This window comes from Kryptolebias marmoratus, linkage group LG13, assembly GCF_001649575.2.
Source record: "Kryptolebias marmoratus isolate JLee-2015 linkage group LG13, ASM164957v2, whole genome shotgun sequence".
NCBI classification, from domain to species: Eukaryota; Metazoa; Chordata; class Actinopteri; order Cyprinodontiformes; family Rivulidae; genus Kryptolebias; species Kryptolebias marmoratus.
The window spans coordinates 15,108,827-15,126,727 of record NC_051442.1 but is presented as its reverse complement, the minus strand read 5'-3'; the positions used below and the strand labels follow the sequence as shown (position 1 = coordinate 15,126,727).

The 17,901-nt window shown below is 40.0% G+C and overlaps 2 protein-coding genes across 6 annotated transcripts; one reads left to right on the top strand and one right to left on the bottom strand.

Annotated features, from left to right (window-relative positions):
* The first annotated feature begins 344 nt into the window (after positions 1 to 344).
* Positions 345 to 8,064, top strand: srrt (serrate RNA effector molecule homolog (Arabidopsis)). Of its 3 annotated transcripts, none has more exons than XM_017436960.3 (20): positions 345 to 468; positions 1,058 to 1,176; positions 1,373 to 1,501; positions 1,582 to 1,728; positions 2,004 to 2,192; positions 3,730 to 3,899; positions 4,036 to 4,220; positions 4,296 to 4,406; positions 4,497 to 4,677; positions 4,806 to 4,945; positions 5,045 to 5,106; positions 5,250 to 5,328; positions 5,630 to 5,821; positions 5,905 to 6,075; positions 6,180 to 6,333; positions 6,826 to 7,019; positions 7,157 to 7,313; positions 7,414 to 7,506; positions 7,588 to 7,687; positions 7,812 to 8,064. In XM_017436960.3, exons 2-20 carry the CDS (start codon positions 1,058 to 1,060, stop codon positions 7,885 to 7,887), a joined length of 2,649 nt encoding a protein of 882 aa, XP_017292449.1. In that variant the 5' UTR covers positions 345 to 468; the 3' UTR covers positions 7,888 to 8,064. The 3 variants fall into 3 exon arrangements, with proteins under 3 accessions (XP_017292449.1, XP_017292448.1, XP_037834898.1); XM_017436959.3 differs by having other exon boundaries at positions 4,803 to 4,945; XM_037978970.1 differs by having other exon boundaries at positions 4,803 to 4,945; positions 7,588 to 7,705.
* A 110-nt stretch (positions 8,065 to 8,174) lies between these two features.
* Positions 8,175 to 14,808, bottom strand: mogat3b (monoacylglycerol O-acyltransferase 3b). Of its 3 annotated transcripts, XM_025010773.2 has the most exons (9): positions 14,739 to 14,808; positions 14,245 to 14,388; positions 13,713 to 13,803; positions 13,462 to 13,569; positions 12,754 to 12,824; positions 11,131 to 11,335; positions 10,818 to 10,992; positions 10,555 to 10,739; positions 8,176 to 10,479 (listed from the first exon to the last, which is right to left on the bottom strand). In XM_025010773.2, the coding sequence occupies exons 3-9, from the start codon at positions 13,792 to 13,794 to the stop codon at positions 10,325 to 10,327; spliced, it is 981 nt and encodes a 326-aa protein (XP_024866541.1). In that variant the 5' UTR covers positions 13,795 to 13,803; positions 14,245 to 14,388; positions 14,739 to 14,808; the 3' UTR covers positions 8,176 to 10,324. The 3 variants fall into 3 exon arrangements, with proteins under 3 accessions (XP_017292421.1, XP_024866541.1, XP_024866542.1); XM_017436932.3 differs by having other exon boundaries at positions 8,175 to 10,479; positions 14,240 to 14,802; XM_025010774.2 differs by lacking the exon at positions 14,245 to 14,388 and having other exon boundaries at positions 14,739 to 14,798.
* Positions 14,809 to 17,901: the final 3,093 nt, after the last annotated feature.

Below are 17,901 nucleotides of genomic sequence, written 5' to 3'. Positions count from 1 at the left end.
TTTTTTTTTTTTTTTTTTTTTTACTTTTTATAGGTTTTATTTACCATATCTTAAATGACTGAGAATTTACATCAGCATATTGAAGCAAAAGTGTGTGCTTTTCTGTGAAATATGCGCAAATTTATTGCCAAAACACTCCTTAGATCCATAGCTTTTGATTTTAAACGTCCAGAAACTGACATTTACTTGCATAAAATTTTACTTTTAGCTCAAGTGGATACTCAGCCAATCATATTTCAAAATATACCAATTATGTCTAACTTTTGACAGAAGATAAATGAAAAAAATACAAACAAATTCTAGCTTTTATTTGTTTTTTTAAGGAAATGTTTCAGAGTTGCCCTCCACGCCAGCTGGGGGCGGTAGCGTCACCCGTCGCTGTTTGCTGAATACCGATTGTTACGCAACTCCAAGAAGAAGCCGTAAAGACGAACGGGCACGTTTCAAAGCAAGTAATTACAATTTAAGGTAATAGCGTGCCTTCCTTTGCCTTAATATAACTTTTCAGCTTTTGTTGAACCGACAAGACAGCACACAGTCTCTTATTTACAATAAAATGATCGACATGATGTTTGATTTTATAATTTAGGCCAAGTCACATTTGTAGGATGTTAGCGTATAAGCTAACGATCATTGTTAGCATTTTCAAAGTCGCCGTAAACAGTTGCTAAGACACCTTTTTTGACTCTAGCTACTACGCTTTTATCTATTCATATATTCTATATGTTTTATGTCAGGATATCAAATAAGCTGGTGGAGAAATTGATAAAACTCAAATTTTTAGACAGTATCATAGCGGAAGCTGGATAGCCCCTGTGTCTGTCAGGCCGTAAGCAGGTTCCCCATCAGGGCTGGTGATACCCTTTAGGGTTGTTTTTCTTCACATATTTTGAATTTAAATGTTAAGGTGTGTGTCTGCTCCACAGGTCTCGTTTTGTTAGTGCTCGTTATTAGACGAAAACACTGTTTTGTCCTATACCAAAGCTCGCTGTCGAGTTGTTTTCCATCCATCCCTCCACGAAAGCGCTAAGCTTTCTTTTGCTTCTTGTCTTTGGAGATGGGAGACAGTGATGATGAGTACGACCGCAGGAGAAGAGACAAGTTCCGACGGGAGAGAAGTGATTATGATCGTTCAAGAGAAAGAGAGGACAGACGCAGAGATGACTGGAATGACAGGTACAGAAAGAAAAATCATTGTGGCAAATCTCATAAAGTCTCTTACAGCCGTCAGAAACCATGTGTGGTAAAGCTTAATGCAACCACAATGTGACTGATAGGTGATCCTTCTTATATTGTGTGCAAATGAAACTGATAAGACCAATAAGTTCACGTTTGTTTGTTGGTTTTCTTCTTTTCTGAATCAACACCTCAGGGAGTGGGACAGGGGCAGGGAGCGCCGGAGCCGCGGCGAGTACCGAGATTATGACCGAGGTCGGCGAGAGAGATTTTCCCCCTCCAGACACGACATGAGTCCCCAGCAGAAACGCATGAGAAGAGACTGGTGAGATTATTAACAACACTGATAAAAAGTCCTCCAGGTGGTTTCTTCTCCTATTCAGTCTGTTTTCGGTGTCCTGGCAGGGATGACCATGGCGGCGACCCATACCGTGGCGGCTACGACTTGGGATTTGGTGGTGGAGGAGGACCGAGCTATGGCCCGCCGCAGCACTGGGGCCACCCTGATCTGCACCTCATGCAGCCTCATCAGGGGATCCCTATTCAAGCAAGGTGAGAAATGGATTCGGGGAACAGTCCGGTTTAGTTTTATACTGCTGTGAGCCTTTTATAATATTATTACCATTCCACCGATTTGATCTTTTTAATGGTTATGCAAAATTACTTTACCAAAAACAGGTTGGGTTGTGAGATAAAATCCAGTTTCTAAAACGAGGCATAATGACGTAACCATTGACCCGCCTCATCACTAACTAAAACAGCATAAAGTCCCGAGTCATTTTATTGACCTAACCAACTCCACATCCAACTTTTCTTTCCTCCATTAGGCTCGGTAACATCCACGACATTGACTTGGGTCCTCCCCCTCCAATAATGAAGAACTTTAAGGAGTTCCTGCTGTCTTTGGACGATTCTGTGGATGAGACTGAAGCAGTGAAGCGCTACAACGAGTACAAGATTGACTTCCGCCGGCAGCAGATGCAGGACTTCTTTTTGGCTCATAAAGATGAAGAGTGGTACGATCTGAGCTGCCTTTACTATATAAGACGTGGAATCTAGACTTGGTTAACCAAGTTTAATAATTGTTTTCATTTTCATTTAGTGTCTAGTTTTATCACCAGAAAGAAGCTTTTCATCTTATTGCTTAATTGTCAGTGTTATTTTAGAAATAGCCATGTTTTATAAACGATCTAATAATTTGAGTCTTGTTCTACGGTTAGATTAAATCGAACATATAAATAAAACACCTAAGAAATCTAATATTGGCATTTAAATGAGAAAACAGTGTATTGCATATTCAGGTGAGAGATTACTTCTTAATGATATCTACACATCAGTAGCAGGGAGGACTTAATAAACAAATTGCATTATTAAAGACCAGGTATATACACTTTTATTTTGGTACTGAAGAGTTTTGCACCTTTTATCAGATAATGACCTAAGAAACTCAACCTGAAGGTAGCGTTAATCCACGTCTTCAGTTTGCTAAATGTTATTGTGTGGTGAGAGTTTAGGAAGAGTTTTAAAGGCAGTGAAAGATTAGGTACTGCGCTGTAGCTTGTTATTATATTTAAATTCATATAAAATCCAAAGATTTTAGTCCTCTTTGTTCTATGGATTGACGTTTTTTTTTTTATTTGCTATCATACAATTCACAGTTGTGTATTGTTTTTTTCTAAATGCTTACTACTTATTCCGCAGGTGTCATGCACAAAAAAAAGTTCTGTTTTGCCCTAACCCGTTCTTCTCCCCTTCACTTCCACGTTGACGACGATTTTTTTGTACCCCAGATGAAAAGTGGAACTCGTCCGCACCCGTCGGTCTTAGATAGCGAGGGCCTGCACTGCGCACAATGCAGTTGCTCTTAGACACAAAGTACCAGGGACTTTAGAAAGATAGCCAAGTAGTCCTCTACACATGGAGGATTTTTTTCTTCTTTTCTCTATTTTTTTTTTTTTTTCTGCATCCTTGTCTTTTTATATTTGGATCAGATCGAGTCCCAAAACCGAATTTGTGTGTGTACAGACACACCACTGGGGTGAAGTGGAGCGCATTTTGACAGAAGAGACCCCTCCCCTCTGTGTAATTATTTGTTATTAAACTGGCAGAGCAAAAGGTAACTGTGGTCCACTCAATGATAAACATTTAATGTTACCATATGCAAATGCTTGATTTTGAAAACTGTGCTTTTCTTAATGTTTTGGTGAGTAAAGTTTTTTTTTCCAAACATAATAAACTGTCATAATTACAGTTTAGAGCTAGGATTTACAGACCACAAATTACATAAATTCATATATATTTATGCTGAAATTCCTTTTGATGTAATGGAATTCTTTTAAACATCTCCCAACAAATAGCCCATTGTTTGTTGAAAATCTCATAACAGGATTTTTTTAAACCCTTAAATCAGTCAAAATGTTCAATCTAATGTTATGACTTCTAAAGTGTGCCTAGATGTGTAATGTCTCTTTCTTCTGTAACTTTTGCATCCTGTCCATCCCAACCCCCGTCATTCCCTCCCCGCTCTTCTGTGGATCCCACCTCTGGACACAGGTTCAGGTCCAAATACCACCCGGACGAGGTCACCCGGCTTAAGGCAGAGGCTCAGAGCGGCCTGCACAACCGCCTGAATGTCTTTATGTTCCTGCTGGAGAACGGCTGGTTTGATAATGTGTCCATGGACATTGAGCAGACTCTGGCCATCATCAGGGTTCTGGATGCAGGTGAGGACTCGGACCGCTTAAAGAGAAATGTTCGAGTTTTATATTTATTAAAGTAACAGAAGAATTACCGAAAGTTATTTTGGAGAGCAGCTGCCTTCCTCTTTGTTTGCCAACGCAACCTCCTGTTTGCCTTCAGCTGTGATAAAGATGGAAGGAGGGACTGACCACGATCTTCGCATTTTGGACATGCCACCCGAAGAGGAAGTGGACAGGGAGAAGTCTGCAGCTGTCGCAGGGGGAGCTGAATCTCCGAAGAAGGAAGACCTCAAAACACTGGCGGGGGACCGCAAACCCTCAGTGGAAAAAGACAAAACCGAGAAGGTGTGTGCTGTTTTCTATTGTCCTGTTGGCAAAGATTTTAGCGAGCTGCGTTTGTGACGGCCGGCTGTGCCACAGGAGGAGAGTGCTTCTGCCAGCGCAGACAGAGCGGCCACAGCAGATGGGGAGGATGTGAAAGAGGAGGCAGGAAAAGAGGACGTCAAAGAAGAAATGCCTGAACCCAAGAAGGTTATTGTTGATCTCATTAATAAAATTACACGCTGGCAACATAAAAACACCCCCCAGACAGCCCTGATTGCTGCTGTTTTCATGTGACAGGCGAGAAGAAAGAGGAAGCGCAGCGAGGACAGTGACGATGAAGCCAGCGCCTCAGAGAGCGACTCAGACTCCGACTCAGACTCCAACTCCAACTGCTCTGACAAGCCTGACAGGAAGGAAGAGGCAGAAGACAAAGATGAAGAAGCGGAAGACAAGGATGAGGAAGAAGAGGACGGTGAAGGTGAGGAATCAAACTTGTGAATTCTGTTTTTCCTTTCACAATGCTTTTGAATGATTTTGTGTGTTTCCAGAGTTTATAATCAGAGGTATGAACTCGCCACCCACCCTTTTTATCTTATGTCCTAGAAGACAAAGCAAAGTCTGAGGAGGACAGAAAAGAAGAGAAGAAGCCCAAAGATGACTCTCCCAGACCGTGGCCGCTGCACAAGACTTGTTCTCTGTTCATGAGGAGCATTGCTCCGACTATTTCCAAGGCTGAGATTATTGCTGTGAGTTGAAACATAGCAGACATTCTTGATCACTTGAGAGATGTGGAATCACTGAGATACCGAATCGATTTTTTTCTTCTCTGACCTTTTTTTCCAAAGCTGTGTCGGCGATATCCTGGTTTTCTGCGTGTTTGCCTGTCTGACCCTCATCCAGAGCGCAGGTTGGTTCAATAAATAAATAAATAAAAAGACATTCTCCCCATTTTACTTCTTTACAATTTGCTAGTTGTATAAAGGCACTCATGGTGTGAGATAAGAGCATAGATACAGTAAATGTGTTTTAGTGAAGCCTGTTGTTTTTCAGGTTTTTCAGACGCTGCTGGGTGACGTTTGACCGAAGCGTCAATATCAAGGAAATCTGTTGGGACCTTCAGAACATACGTGTAGGTGTCCCCGACGTGTCATGAACAATATTTGTGTCAAACATTTTATTATATGTATTTTACCTCTTCCTTATTAAGGATTTATTGTTTTTAACATGGATAAACTAAAGTGGGTTGTAGATTAAGCCAATGTTTGATTTGCCACTGTTAAATTGCATTTGTATTCCTGCTCGTTTTGACTTTTTTTTTATCAGAGCTGCATTTGAAGCACACGTTCAGAGACTTTTACCATTGCCTATTTTACTTCATGTCAGTTTTTATTTGGCCGTTAAAACTTAGTTTCACGTTTTGCTCTTAAAAGCTGCGAGACTGTGAACTGGCGCCGGGGGTGAACAGGGACTTGGCTCGCCGGGTGCGTAACATTAACGGCATCACTCAGCATAAGCAGGTGCTCCGCAACGACATCAAGCTGTCTGCCAAGCTCATTCATGCTTTGGATGAGAAGGGGGACCTGTGGAACAGCAAAACTCAAGAGGAGGACCAAGGCACTGAGGTACCGTGCTGATGGACACGTTTGTGCAAAGTTCAGTAAATGATTTAGTGAGTCGATCAAGTGTGCTTTCCTTTTCCTAACAGTTGCCGGCTCACAACCCGGTGCTGAAGAATATCGCTGACTACCTGATAGAGGAGGTGAGTGCTGAGGAAGAGGAGCTCCTGGGCTCTGGGAGTGGACTGGATCCCGAGGAGAGCATTAAGGAGGGAAACCCTACGGAGATGACTGTGGAGAGGGACGACAAACTAGCCAAGGTTTCACTTATGATTTCCTTTTGCTCCTTTTGGCTGAAACTACCTAAAGTTGGTTGATTAAATATTTACAAGCAGGTATTGTGAATGGTATTTGTTTTTTTCAGGTGTTGGACCGTTTGATCCTGTATCTGCGGATCGTGCATTCAGTCGATTACTACAACACCTGTGAATACCCCAGCGAGGATGAAATGCCCAATCGCTGTGGCATGATCCATGTTCGTGGACCAATCCCTCCCAATCGCATCACACAAGGAGAGGGTCAGTGTGTTTCTTTACTGCATCGCATGTAGGAGCAAAAGGATGAGACTAAATGCGTTTATTGTTAAAGTGTGCGACACATAATGAGTATATCCTCTAATCTTTGCAAATATTTTGACACAAATTGGCAGTAATGTGTAATTGCTGTTTTTTTTGTGGCAAAATTACATTTTGATTAATAACATATTGTGGTCTTGATTAAATAAGTTTCAGCAAGTCATTTTTAAAGCAATATATTGACAGAAATCATATTTAATGTGTTTTCATTACTTGAATTAAATAAGTAAAATGAACATTCAAATACCTCACAGGTCACCCTGATTACATCTGTGCTTTATTGCTGTTATAACCAAAAAGGGACCATTTCAAAGCCCCATCTGTATTGCTGATGTTTCACCACTAGATGTCACTACATCACACACACTAGACCTTTAAAGCTCACAACTAATGCTTTTTAAAGTCTCAATCACATGTTTTGTTTTCTTTAAACAGTGCAACAGTGGCAGAAAATGATGGAGGAGAAGTTGGCTCCTTTGTTTACTTTAAAAGAAGTCCTGTCCGAGGAAGAGGCAACGAAGATGGGTCGTAAGGATCCCGAGGAGGAAGTGGAGAAGTTTGTGTCTGCCAACACTCAAGAGCTGGGAAAAGACAAGTGGCTCTGCCCTCTAAGTGGCAAGAAGTTTAAGGTGAGCTTTAGGAAAGCTTAAAGACTAAAATGCTGTGGTGAAATATTTACAAAATCCTGTTGAAAGTTTAAATAATATATTGATGATGTTTCATGTTGCGCCTTAATTTATGTCATTCATTTCAAATGAATTTTAAGGGTCCAGAGTTCGTACGGAAGCACATCCTGAATAAACATGGGGACAAAATTGAAGAGGTGAAAAAGGAGGTTTTGTTTTTCAACAATTTCCTAATGGATGCTAAGAGACCATCGCTTCCAGAGATCAAACTTCCACCTCCTCCTGTTCCAGGGCAAGGTTAGCCCAGTTCTCATTTAAGCTGCAACTCTAGAGCTTAGATAGTAGCAGTGAGCTATGTTTGTAAAAACATAAAAATGTGTGTTTTTTTTCCCCACAGGTCTGCTTTCTCCCACTTTGCCTTTTCCTCCTCAAGGTCCTCAGGGTCCGATGGGTTTTGCTCAGCCTCGTCCACCACTGATGGGATACGGCGGTACATTACAGCTTATACATGTTCTGGTAGTAGGACTGTTTTTCTCAGGCAGACTTTAATTTCTGTATTGTTTCGTCACAGGTGGACCTCCCTACCCTCCTAATCAGTTCGGAGGAGGCAGAGGAAACTATGACAACTTCCGCGGCCAAGGTGGCTACCTGGGAAAGCCACGCAACATCAGGTACGACCGGTTATAGATGTGAGTTTTGATGATCTCTTATTTCTGCTGTTACGGATTGTAAAGGTTTCTTTTTAAGCTCATTCCTCTTCCCTTTCCTTGGCTGTTCCTCCCTAACCCATCTCAGAATGTTCCGAGGCGATCCACGGAATATCATTGAATACCGTGACCTGGATGCACCAGATGATATGGACTTCTTTTAGAAGGTTTGCTCAGTCCTTCCTGCCTTCACTCCTTACCAGTGTTTTGTTCGGCCTGTTGTTTTGTAGTACTTGCATTATTTCTTTTCACAAGTATTTCATTTTGTAATGATTGTGCAACTACAAGATGCTTCTGTACTGCTGTAAACTGATTCATCAATAAAGTTGTGATTAAGAATGTCCAATAAAATCACCTTGTGTTTGAAACAAATGACACAAACAGCTGATGAAGTAATCCACCCAGGAAGTGGGTGACACATATCTTTATCAGGACATGTTTGAGCCAAGGATCAGCATTAGTGCTGGACTTAATTTAATTTTCATATTCATTGAAGACACAAAAAGGTACAAATTTCAGTTTATTCAAATAAATGTAGTTTGTTTTTGTTCTTAAAACATTCACCTATAGGGTTTACACTGCAAACTAAAAGAGAAAAAATGATCAATCATTTAACCAATAATTTATTATTTTAGCTTTGTGGTGTTTCCATTTCCACCAACTAGATCACAAGTAAACAAAAATACACAAATATTAAAACATGTTGCAAAGGTTATACCATGTACAACACAGTAATACTTCTGTTTTCACCGGCTTGTAAAAATATCACAACCACATAATGGCCCTCAGATTATATTCATTAGTCAAAGCTTATACTTTGTTATTGTTAATATCTGCAAAAACATTATGGGTTGTATCCTAAATAGGTAGGTGACCGGAGGAGGAGCAAACACTTCAGGGTAAGGGACGATTTACCCAAATGTTACAACTCAGTTTTAGATGCCATGCTCTCTGATTGGACAAAGGGTGAAAAAGTAAACCATCAGACCTATTAATAAAATTAAAACATGTAATTAAGTCATCGTATTGTGTGCTGTTTTATGTAGGTCCATCATCATGTCCATAAAGCATGTTTTGTGAAACAGCTGCAGTGAAAATAAAATTTTCAAAAACCCCTTTCAAATTTTCCAAGAAATCCTCCTTAACACCAGACTAGAGCTGAAAGAAGATAGATAATATTGACAAAGCATTTTAGCCTTAAGAGGGCTCATAAGTTAAACAACATGAGTAATGAGGAGGACTTTAAAAAGGTCTCTTGGGCAAGAAAAAATATTGGAAAGTCTAAGAGATCTTCTGCAACCACTAGAAGACGACGAGTTAATAAAATTAAAATCCTGCAAGATTTGTTCAGTCTCATAAGAGAGGGTACGCTAAGATTTAATTACCGCTAATGGAAGGGATTTCATCATTATATCTGACAACTGGAAACACAAATGTGCTGCACTTATTTTCCTTCTAATAATTTAAAGCTTGTCTTCCAGCTGAGTTAATGTTCAGAAGGCTTGTTTGTTGGTAGATTTACAACAAACAGCTTTCATTTAGACTGACTACAGCTACAAAAGGGGTGAAAACTGATCAGTTTCCCTCAATAATAACATGTAAACCAGTTTGATTTTACATAAACATGAGCAGGTAAGACAGCAGCAGTTTAATGAACTGGAGGACTGATCTGAGAGCTCTGTTTAAGAAATAACAGTTTAATTATTAAAACCATAATCATAAGCACATCTTGGCAAATTAAACCTTGTTTACTTCATCCTTTGTATCTAAATGTGGATTTCTTTTTCCATATTTTGTCATGTCAGTAAATCGCTCATTTTAGCGCCTTGACAAAAGTATTCATAAACCTTAAACTTTACCACATTTTGACACATTGCAACTACAAACTACAAGTATTTTAATTGTTTTTTAAATAATAGATCAACACAACATGCATAGTTAGGAAGTGGAAGGAAAATAGTAGATGGTTTTCTTTTTTACAAAGAAAAATCTAGAAACGGCCCCTTACGCTTGATACCCTGAGCTAAAATCCAATGCTGAATCAGAAAACAGAGGCTTGTTTACTGTGTGTAATTTAATCTCAGTGTAAATACAGCCGCTCTGTGAAGGCCTCAGGGGTTTGTTGCGGAACATTATTGATCACACAGCATCACGAAGACCAAGGAACATACCAGACAGGTCAGAGATAAATTTGAGTTTAAAGCAGGGTAAGGTTGTAAAACTATATCCCAAGTGTTGAGCATCTCAGAGTTCTGTTCATCTTCACTTCTTCTACTTCCCAATTATGCACGGCTTTGTGTTGATCTATTTATAATCCCAGGAGAATACTTTGAAGTTTGTGGTCGTAACTGAACAAAATACGGAAAAATTCAAAGGATATGAATACGTTTTCAAGGTGGGGTAAATGTATGCATTCTACACCTGACAACATGGGTAACCACACCTCCATGGTGAGTTGTTTTGAGTGGGTTCCTTAACTAATCCTAGAAATGCTAGATAACTTTTTAAAAGTATCCTCAAAATATTTGTGAAGGTAGCCCATATCTGTACTCCAGTCATCCCTGCTGAAAGCAGCAAAAACCAAATCTTTAAGAGAAAAGTCTAAATGATCCGAAGCTCGTGGTTCTCAGAAAGTCCACAGCTGACCTTGTGTTCATGAAATAATTTGGTTAGAACCTCCATGTAGAGGCGGTGATAATGATCAACGTCCTCCTCTGTCGGCAAGACGAGCTTTGGCACTGAGATTGGACTTCCCACTGAAAAGAGATGAATTATATGAAAAAAGGCGTCAAATACTGTTGGTAGTAATTGGAGAGTAATGAAATACTTACCAACAGTAGTGACTGGAGTCCTGTAGGGCAAGAGTGCAAAGCGCTCGCCGATAAATAGACACGGGGCGAAACCCATTAACTTTTTAAACAAGTCCTGCAACCTGCGACCCAGACTGCCCTCTGAGAAGACCACCTGCCGGAAGAGTTCGTTCTCCCCGAAGGAGTAAACTGGCACCAGATCAGCTCTGTGGAAGATCATCAGACATTATGGAAGTCATCGTGGCAGCGGTAAGTACGGCATTGTTTTATCTGTGTGTCCTCACCCAAACTCAAGAGCCACCCTGATGAACCCTTTTCTCTGCTTCATGACCACCGTGTTGACTCCAGGAGAGGAGGACAGAGACTCAGCAGCACCCCCCACCACAATCACCACCGCATTTCCTTTGCCGTTTTTGGAGAGGAGGTGGATGAGGCTTGCTTTGCTGACCGGACAAAGACCTTAACATCCAGACAAAGGTCCAAGCATCAGTCCGGTGTAGAAGTATGATTACTACACAGTCAGTTTTGACCAAATTTGAATAGGCTGAAAGACTGAGACTGAATAGTTTGCGTCCTTGCTGACTATTTGGCAAATACCTGCACTCATGAGGTACTCTCTAAAGAGTGGTAACTTGAAAAGGCCTGCCAAGATGGCCAGGGTGGGCTTCACCCCGGGGAACGCCTCGGCAAAGCCGCAGCTCTCGGTGCTGAAGCAGGCGAACCCTCCGGCGCTCATGATCCCGTGTGGATGGATGCCAAAGATGTAGTTTTTGTTTGGACTCAGTTCCGCTGTCTTCACCAGCTGAGCGTGAAACAGTGACAATGTAGCTGATCAGTCAGATTCTGCTGTTAATCAGGAAACCAAACCCACTTTTACCGCACTTTATCTGACTGCGTGGAGATAAAGAGCAGAGCTTTATGTTAACCGGCTAATGAAAGTGTTTTATAACCTTGGAAATAAAAAGGTTTATCATGTGGACTTTTATATCATAGGTCTATAGTCTTGATCAAGAATTGAAGGAGACATTACCTGGGCTGGAAGATTATAGTTAATTTGCGCACATTTCACATCTCATAAATGTTTTTTATGAGATATTGGAACGGCATGCAAATGATTTTGTTTCTTAACAAGTAGAACCCAAAACGAGAAAAGGCTGGGGATGGTTTGAAAGATTTACTTCTATATTATTTCAGTGCAGACATTATGAACCTAAAATCTATATATTTTTGTCTCTATCAGTCAGTTGTTTTATGAATTTGTCCTTGAATTTTAGGCCAACAACACATCCAAAACAAAGTTTAAACAGTTTAAAGTTAGTCATAATTATAAAAAAAAATAAATAACTTTGTGAGAAAATATCTGAACTGTTCACAAGTAAAGACATGGACCTAAACTGGGCAGCCATGATGTTAAAGTAACTTGGACAACTATTCAACCAGAACTGTTATTTATAAGTAGCTTATAAAGCTACACAAGCATTTTTTTTGCTCCGAGCCAAAATACAGCCTTAAATTCCTAAATGTCACTGAAAAATGTTCAGTGCAAACAGAAGCTTTGTGTTAACTTTGTCCAGAGGCAGTATGAACCTCTCTGAATGAAACAACACACAGTAAAAAAATGAAGCTCCGGGGCAGACAAGTCGCTTTTCCTTAGGTTGTTTGGAAGAATAGGACCATGTGCTTCCTACCAAGGATAAAATGGGTCATCCAGACTGTTTTCAGCAACAAGTCCCAACGCCAGGCCCTGCGATGGTACGGGGTGGTGTCAGTGCTGCCAAAGCTCATTTACACCTCTGTGAAGGCAGCATTAATGCAGAAAATTACACTGAGATTTTACAGCAACATATGGTGCCTTGGAAAACACATTTAATCCGTGGCTCGTCTTGCATTTTTCAACAAGACGATGTAAAACCACTTTCTGCACTCACTGGCCTGTCTCCAAACATGGTGGCAACCCCATATTGCTGCAATATTTAAAACACGTTTGCACGAAGAATGGAACAAATTTCCACCAGGATGATTCATTGCTTTCTGTTCTTAATGGTTGAACAATTTTTAAGGGATGCGACAAAAAATACCAACATTTCAAGGTAGGAAACTGTTTTTGATTTGTGGTTGTAGCTGATTAGTCAGGGTCATATTTTGCAATCAAACTTAATAAGACTACATTATAGGATGTCGCTGAATGTGAGAGGGGAAAAAGTGCTAAATGAAACTTACTTTTATTGGAAAATAGTCTTTGAAGTGTTCCCAAACCTTCCACTTCCTCACAAACGTTGTTCTTCTGCCCCCTGATGGACACAAAAAAAGTCTTACAGACACTGAAGAAGTCCCAGTTTTAAACTTTGTTAAGGTACTAAGCCTGAATGTCCACTGTTTTTGCCAAAAACCTGCAAAAAAACTCACATAACTCTAAACTAAAACGCAAACAAAGGATATATTTAGAATAGATAAAACCAATAACATTGAATAAACAGTCTGTATTCCGCTATTTCTTGATGTATGAAGCTGGTAATGGTCTTATTTTCCTACACCATTGATGCACAAAAGAGAAATGAATTAATTGATTTGATGTTGTAATGATTTCCTCCTGTGAAGAACTTCAGCTAGTTGATTGGATCATCCGGAGGGATGCTCTACTCTGCTGTGATTGGTTGTTTTGCTACGGAGCTGCGATTCATTGTCAGGCAAGTGGTGACACTTTAGGCATTTAAACATTATGCTGTAACTAAATGAGTCAGTAACTAGTAGCATATGGACAGCTTAAATGGTAAAAGTCTCTGAATTAAGATTTTATATCTTTTATTAAAAGCGCTGAAAATGTGTGCAACTCCTGCAATGCCATACAATCTAAATTGTATGGCATTGCCATACAATTAACAGTTAAAATGTCTGAACTGAAAAGAAAGAAAAAAGACATGGAAATACCTTTTTCAGGGGTGTACCAGTCGATCACCAGCCACATGAAGTAAAGAATGGCCAGCGGCCACCAGGAGGTAAACATAAGATACACCATCAGGATTAAACAAGCCACTCCTGGGGTCGGATGACATGGTGTCCACACATGGGAGTCCATTAGGGTCACAAGAAATGTCTTGTATGAGCTTGTGCAGAATCATTATTGCAGCTTTGTTGTTAGCAACAGTTAAAAATCAGAAATCTGTGTGATTGATTCTTACCCAAGAAAAGAAAACTCAGCACCCATTGAAGAACACTTAATGCTTCTATGAACTCCTTCTTCTGAGTTTTTTCTTTAGTCATTCTTGCAGCCTGGAGGTCAGAGCATTTTTTTTTTTTTAGCAATGAATGATATTTTAAACTTAGATTAAATTCATTAGTTTGTAGGCGTAGAAAAATAGTGCTTGCAGGAATGAACTGAAGATAATAAAACTGGTCATAGATATCTTTATGACTGAGAACAGATTGCTCTGATTAGCAATACTGCAGTTCGGGTCCTCGGTCTTCATTTTGGGGGAAGAAAGAGGCTTAAAAAACAAACAAACTTGGTGGCATTCAGCAGTCTGATCAAATGACTCACTCATGAACGAGCTATCAGGCAAACTCATACGCACAATTAATAATCCGCCCACAAATAAAACTTTTATCAGTCCGGCTGGTGGATACACAAAAACAGCCTTGGCCTGCAGTGATTACGACAACCCAAAACAACTATTCTGATCATTCTGTCCAACAAAGAAGACTATACATTACCTTGGTGGAGTTTTTTTCTGAGGTTTATTTGAATGAATGAACTCACACTGGATTTCCACAGTTCACCACAGCGCACTTTGACCAGATCACCTACTGAGAGGCTGCTGATAACAAATCCACTCCCCCGATACTTTGACATGCACACTGTGTCAGAGATAAACACTTTTACAGTTTGGTACTTTGCATAATGGATCTTTGGAGCATAATCAGACGGGCATACAGTGATTTTATGATTGGATTAGTGTTGCTTTATGTATGTTGTGTGCCTGTTTGCTCACTCTGGCGGTCTAAAAAGATTACGTAACAGTCTGTTCACTTAGTGCCATTCAGTCCTAAAGAAGCTCGCTCAAATGTGACAACTTTACATGATGTTCTGACTTGTCAAAATCCAAAAAGGTACTCTTCTTATAAACGGTTATTCTCTCTGCTAACATAAGTAGGAGCCATGGCTACTCTCTTATCGGAAATAAATGATCAAAAAATGATTTCATTACCAGAAGTTTGTTTAAATTACATGATTTCTCTGGGACAAGATAGTGAACCTCTGTCGTTGCGGCAGGTGTTTCACAAAACAGGAGTTACAGGAAGTGGAAAGGTTTCCGCCCACTTAAAGGTATTTAAAGTAAAATGCACAGAGGAAGAGCCAAACAAAAAGCAAAACAAAACAGAAAACTGCTTTAGATATGATTCGTGAGAGGCTTAAAAACACGTTCAGATGGCCAGGTTATTTTGTGAAAACATATTTATGTATACATGCTACCGAAAATGAACAGAATGAACAACTGAAGCAATTTGCATACACATGCAAATGCCCTCCTTCCTCATATTTATTCCAATGAAATGATACAGACACACTTTGAAAACTTGATTCAGATCAAGGGTCTGAAAAGGGATCTTAGGCTGATTATTTTAATTATTAATTATTTTTTTGTATCCAGCTTGGGTGTGTAGCTGAGGGGGACGGAAATATTAAAAATATAATAAATATTAAAAAGGGGTTTTTTGATGCTCAGTGTTTGTTTTATTGCATTCTTAACTGTGTATTTAATATCCATCCATCCATCCATCCATCCATCCATCCATCCATCCATCCATCCATCCATCCATCCATCCATTCATCCATCCATCCATCCATCTCGATCCCTTAACCAAGATTGGACTGCAGAGGCAGCAGGTCAAAGCGAGGAGGCATCCTTCTCCCCAGCGACTCTCTCCAGCTCTGCCTGTGGGATCCCGAGGCATTCACAGGTCACAGTATAAACCTATAGTCCCTCCAGCATGTTCTAGGTCTGCCCTGGTGTCTTAAAACATGTTTAAAACACCTTCAAATGGAGGCGTCCTGGAGTTATCTTAATCAGACAGCTGAACTACCTCAGCTGACTCCTTTTAATATGGAGGAGCTGCAGTTCTGCTCTGAAAGCTGTAAGTCAACAGCTTTTATTATCAGCTCAGCTCGTTCTTCACCCTGACAAATCAGACCTTCATTACTGCAGACGAGGTCCCCTTTTGTCGGTTCATGTCCCGCTCCAGCCTACCATCATTCGGGAACACAGCTCCCAGGTACTTGAACTTCTTGACGTAAAGAAGACTTATCCTGGAACCTGAGGGAGCATTCCGCCTTTTTCTGGTCAAGAACCATGGCCTCGGATTTGAAGGAACTGACTCTCATCCTGGCTGCTTCACACTTATCTGAAAACTGTTCCAGTGCACGCCGAAGCTCAAAGGTTTGAAGGCGCCAACAGAAGCACATCATCAGAGACAAGACCTTGAGGTTTCCAAACCTGACCCCATCCTTTCCACGACTGCTCTTTGAGATCCTGTCCATGATCACCACAAACAGGATCGGAGACAAGGGACAGCCCTGGTGGAGTCTAACATTGGGAACGAGATTGACGGTGCCGAGAATATGGACACAGCTCTCGCTTTGGTTAAACAAGGACCAGATATCTCCCACAAGAGTAACTCCAACAGCCCGTACTCCAACTGCAACACCCAAAAAAAAAAAAAGCTTCGGGGAGCACAGTTCTGCAGAGTCACAAAACATGGATTGGAAAAACTTTCATGACCTCCTTATCAAATCTACAAGGGAAGAACGCAACACTGCTCCTCTTGATTCTGAGGTTTGAGCCTCCAACACCATGATGTTATCTGACACTATCAAACCCAAACCATGCACCAATGTGTAAAAGAGACTATTTTAGTTATCAACGAGAAAATTCAATACAGAATGTAAACCATGGGTTCAAATATGCTTTACGTCCTGTAAAAACATCCTTTTTAAAATAAAACCACCATCATTTGTCACATTTACAGCAATGCAGAGATTGTAAAATACTGAAGGTCTACTACAGATTTACAGTGATAGGTTTTACAGCACATCTTTAATTCTAAAAGACATATTCTCATTAAGATGATTCAGATTAATTTATATGTTGATCCAGCGCTCAGCAGCGGTCACTTCATATATTTTCAGGCAACTCTTTTTGTGTTTTGTCCTGAGTGTTTTTTCATCTCTTGTGGATTTTCAGAAATTTTGGTGGACTCAAATAAGTCGAACTTGTCTTTTGTGGAGATTTATCACAAAATTCCTATAGCAATGGACACAGGTTCAGCAGAGTGCAAGAGTCTGATAATGCTGCGACAACATCATACGCAGAACAGATATTTATTCAGTTCTGCAACTCGTGATCGGAAGTCATGAGACAATTGGCTTCCAAGGCAGGACAGTGCAGTGACACACCTTAATCTAAATAAAACATACTTATCAAAATGTTCATGACATATTTAGATCCACAGTTATACAATATTCCTCTGATAACCCAATGTGATGTAATGATCATGACCTGCATCCCTAAAATATTATTTTGGACTCAGTCATGTCATATAATTTTCATCTACTAATCCTTTTACTGTCTTTCAGCTCACTTTGTTGCACAAAGCATGAAGCTTAGTGGCGCCTGTGCTCAAGCTTTGAAGTAGCTTTAATCTGTTCAGAATTTTTGTCTGTTTTCACTCCCGCAGCTTGAAAAAAAAAAAGCATGCAAATTATACATCACAATGTTATACTCGATGAAGACTTTTAGTAGTGGTAAATTGTACAACGTGGATGAATTTTGTAAAAAATAAAAGCACAAAATTTCCTTATACACTAGAATGAGTTTTGAGAGTTCTTTAACTCAGACAGACTTTACAGAAACATCATTTAAAGACTGACTTTACATGACTGAACTGGCATTTTGTCATGTTTATTTTTGTTTTTTCTTTTACACAATCACAGTTTAATGTTACCTCTGACTGTTCAGAGTTCAGAGTGTGATGAGCTGCATAAACTTTTCAAAAATGTTCTCTTCTTACTCTCACATCCTTTTTAGTACATGTAAAACTTATACATCAACATATGGTCGTCTCTCAGATCCCCTCAGAGTGCACACCCAAGCTTCCATAGACTTCAGGGATACTTCAGCTCAAAATGTTCTCTTTAAAACTAGAAATGAGGAGCTTTTTAACTGATATAGTTTATATAAAACATTGCAGGAAAAATTCACACATGAGCCCATTAGAGTTCAAAAATGATCAAGATAGGACTTGTAGGTTTCGTGCAGCGACTGCTTGTTTGAGGCTTGCTTTTCGGTCTGTGTTTCTGTCTGCCTGCCTGTA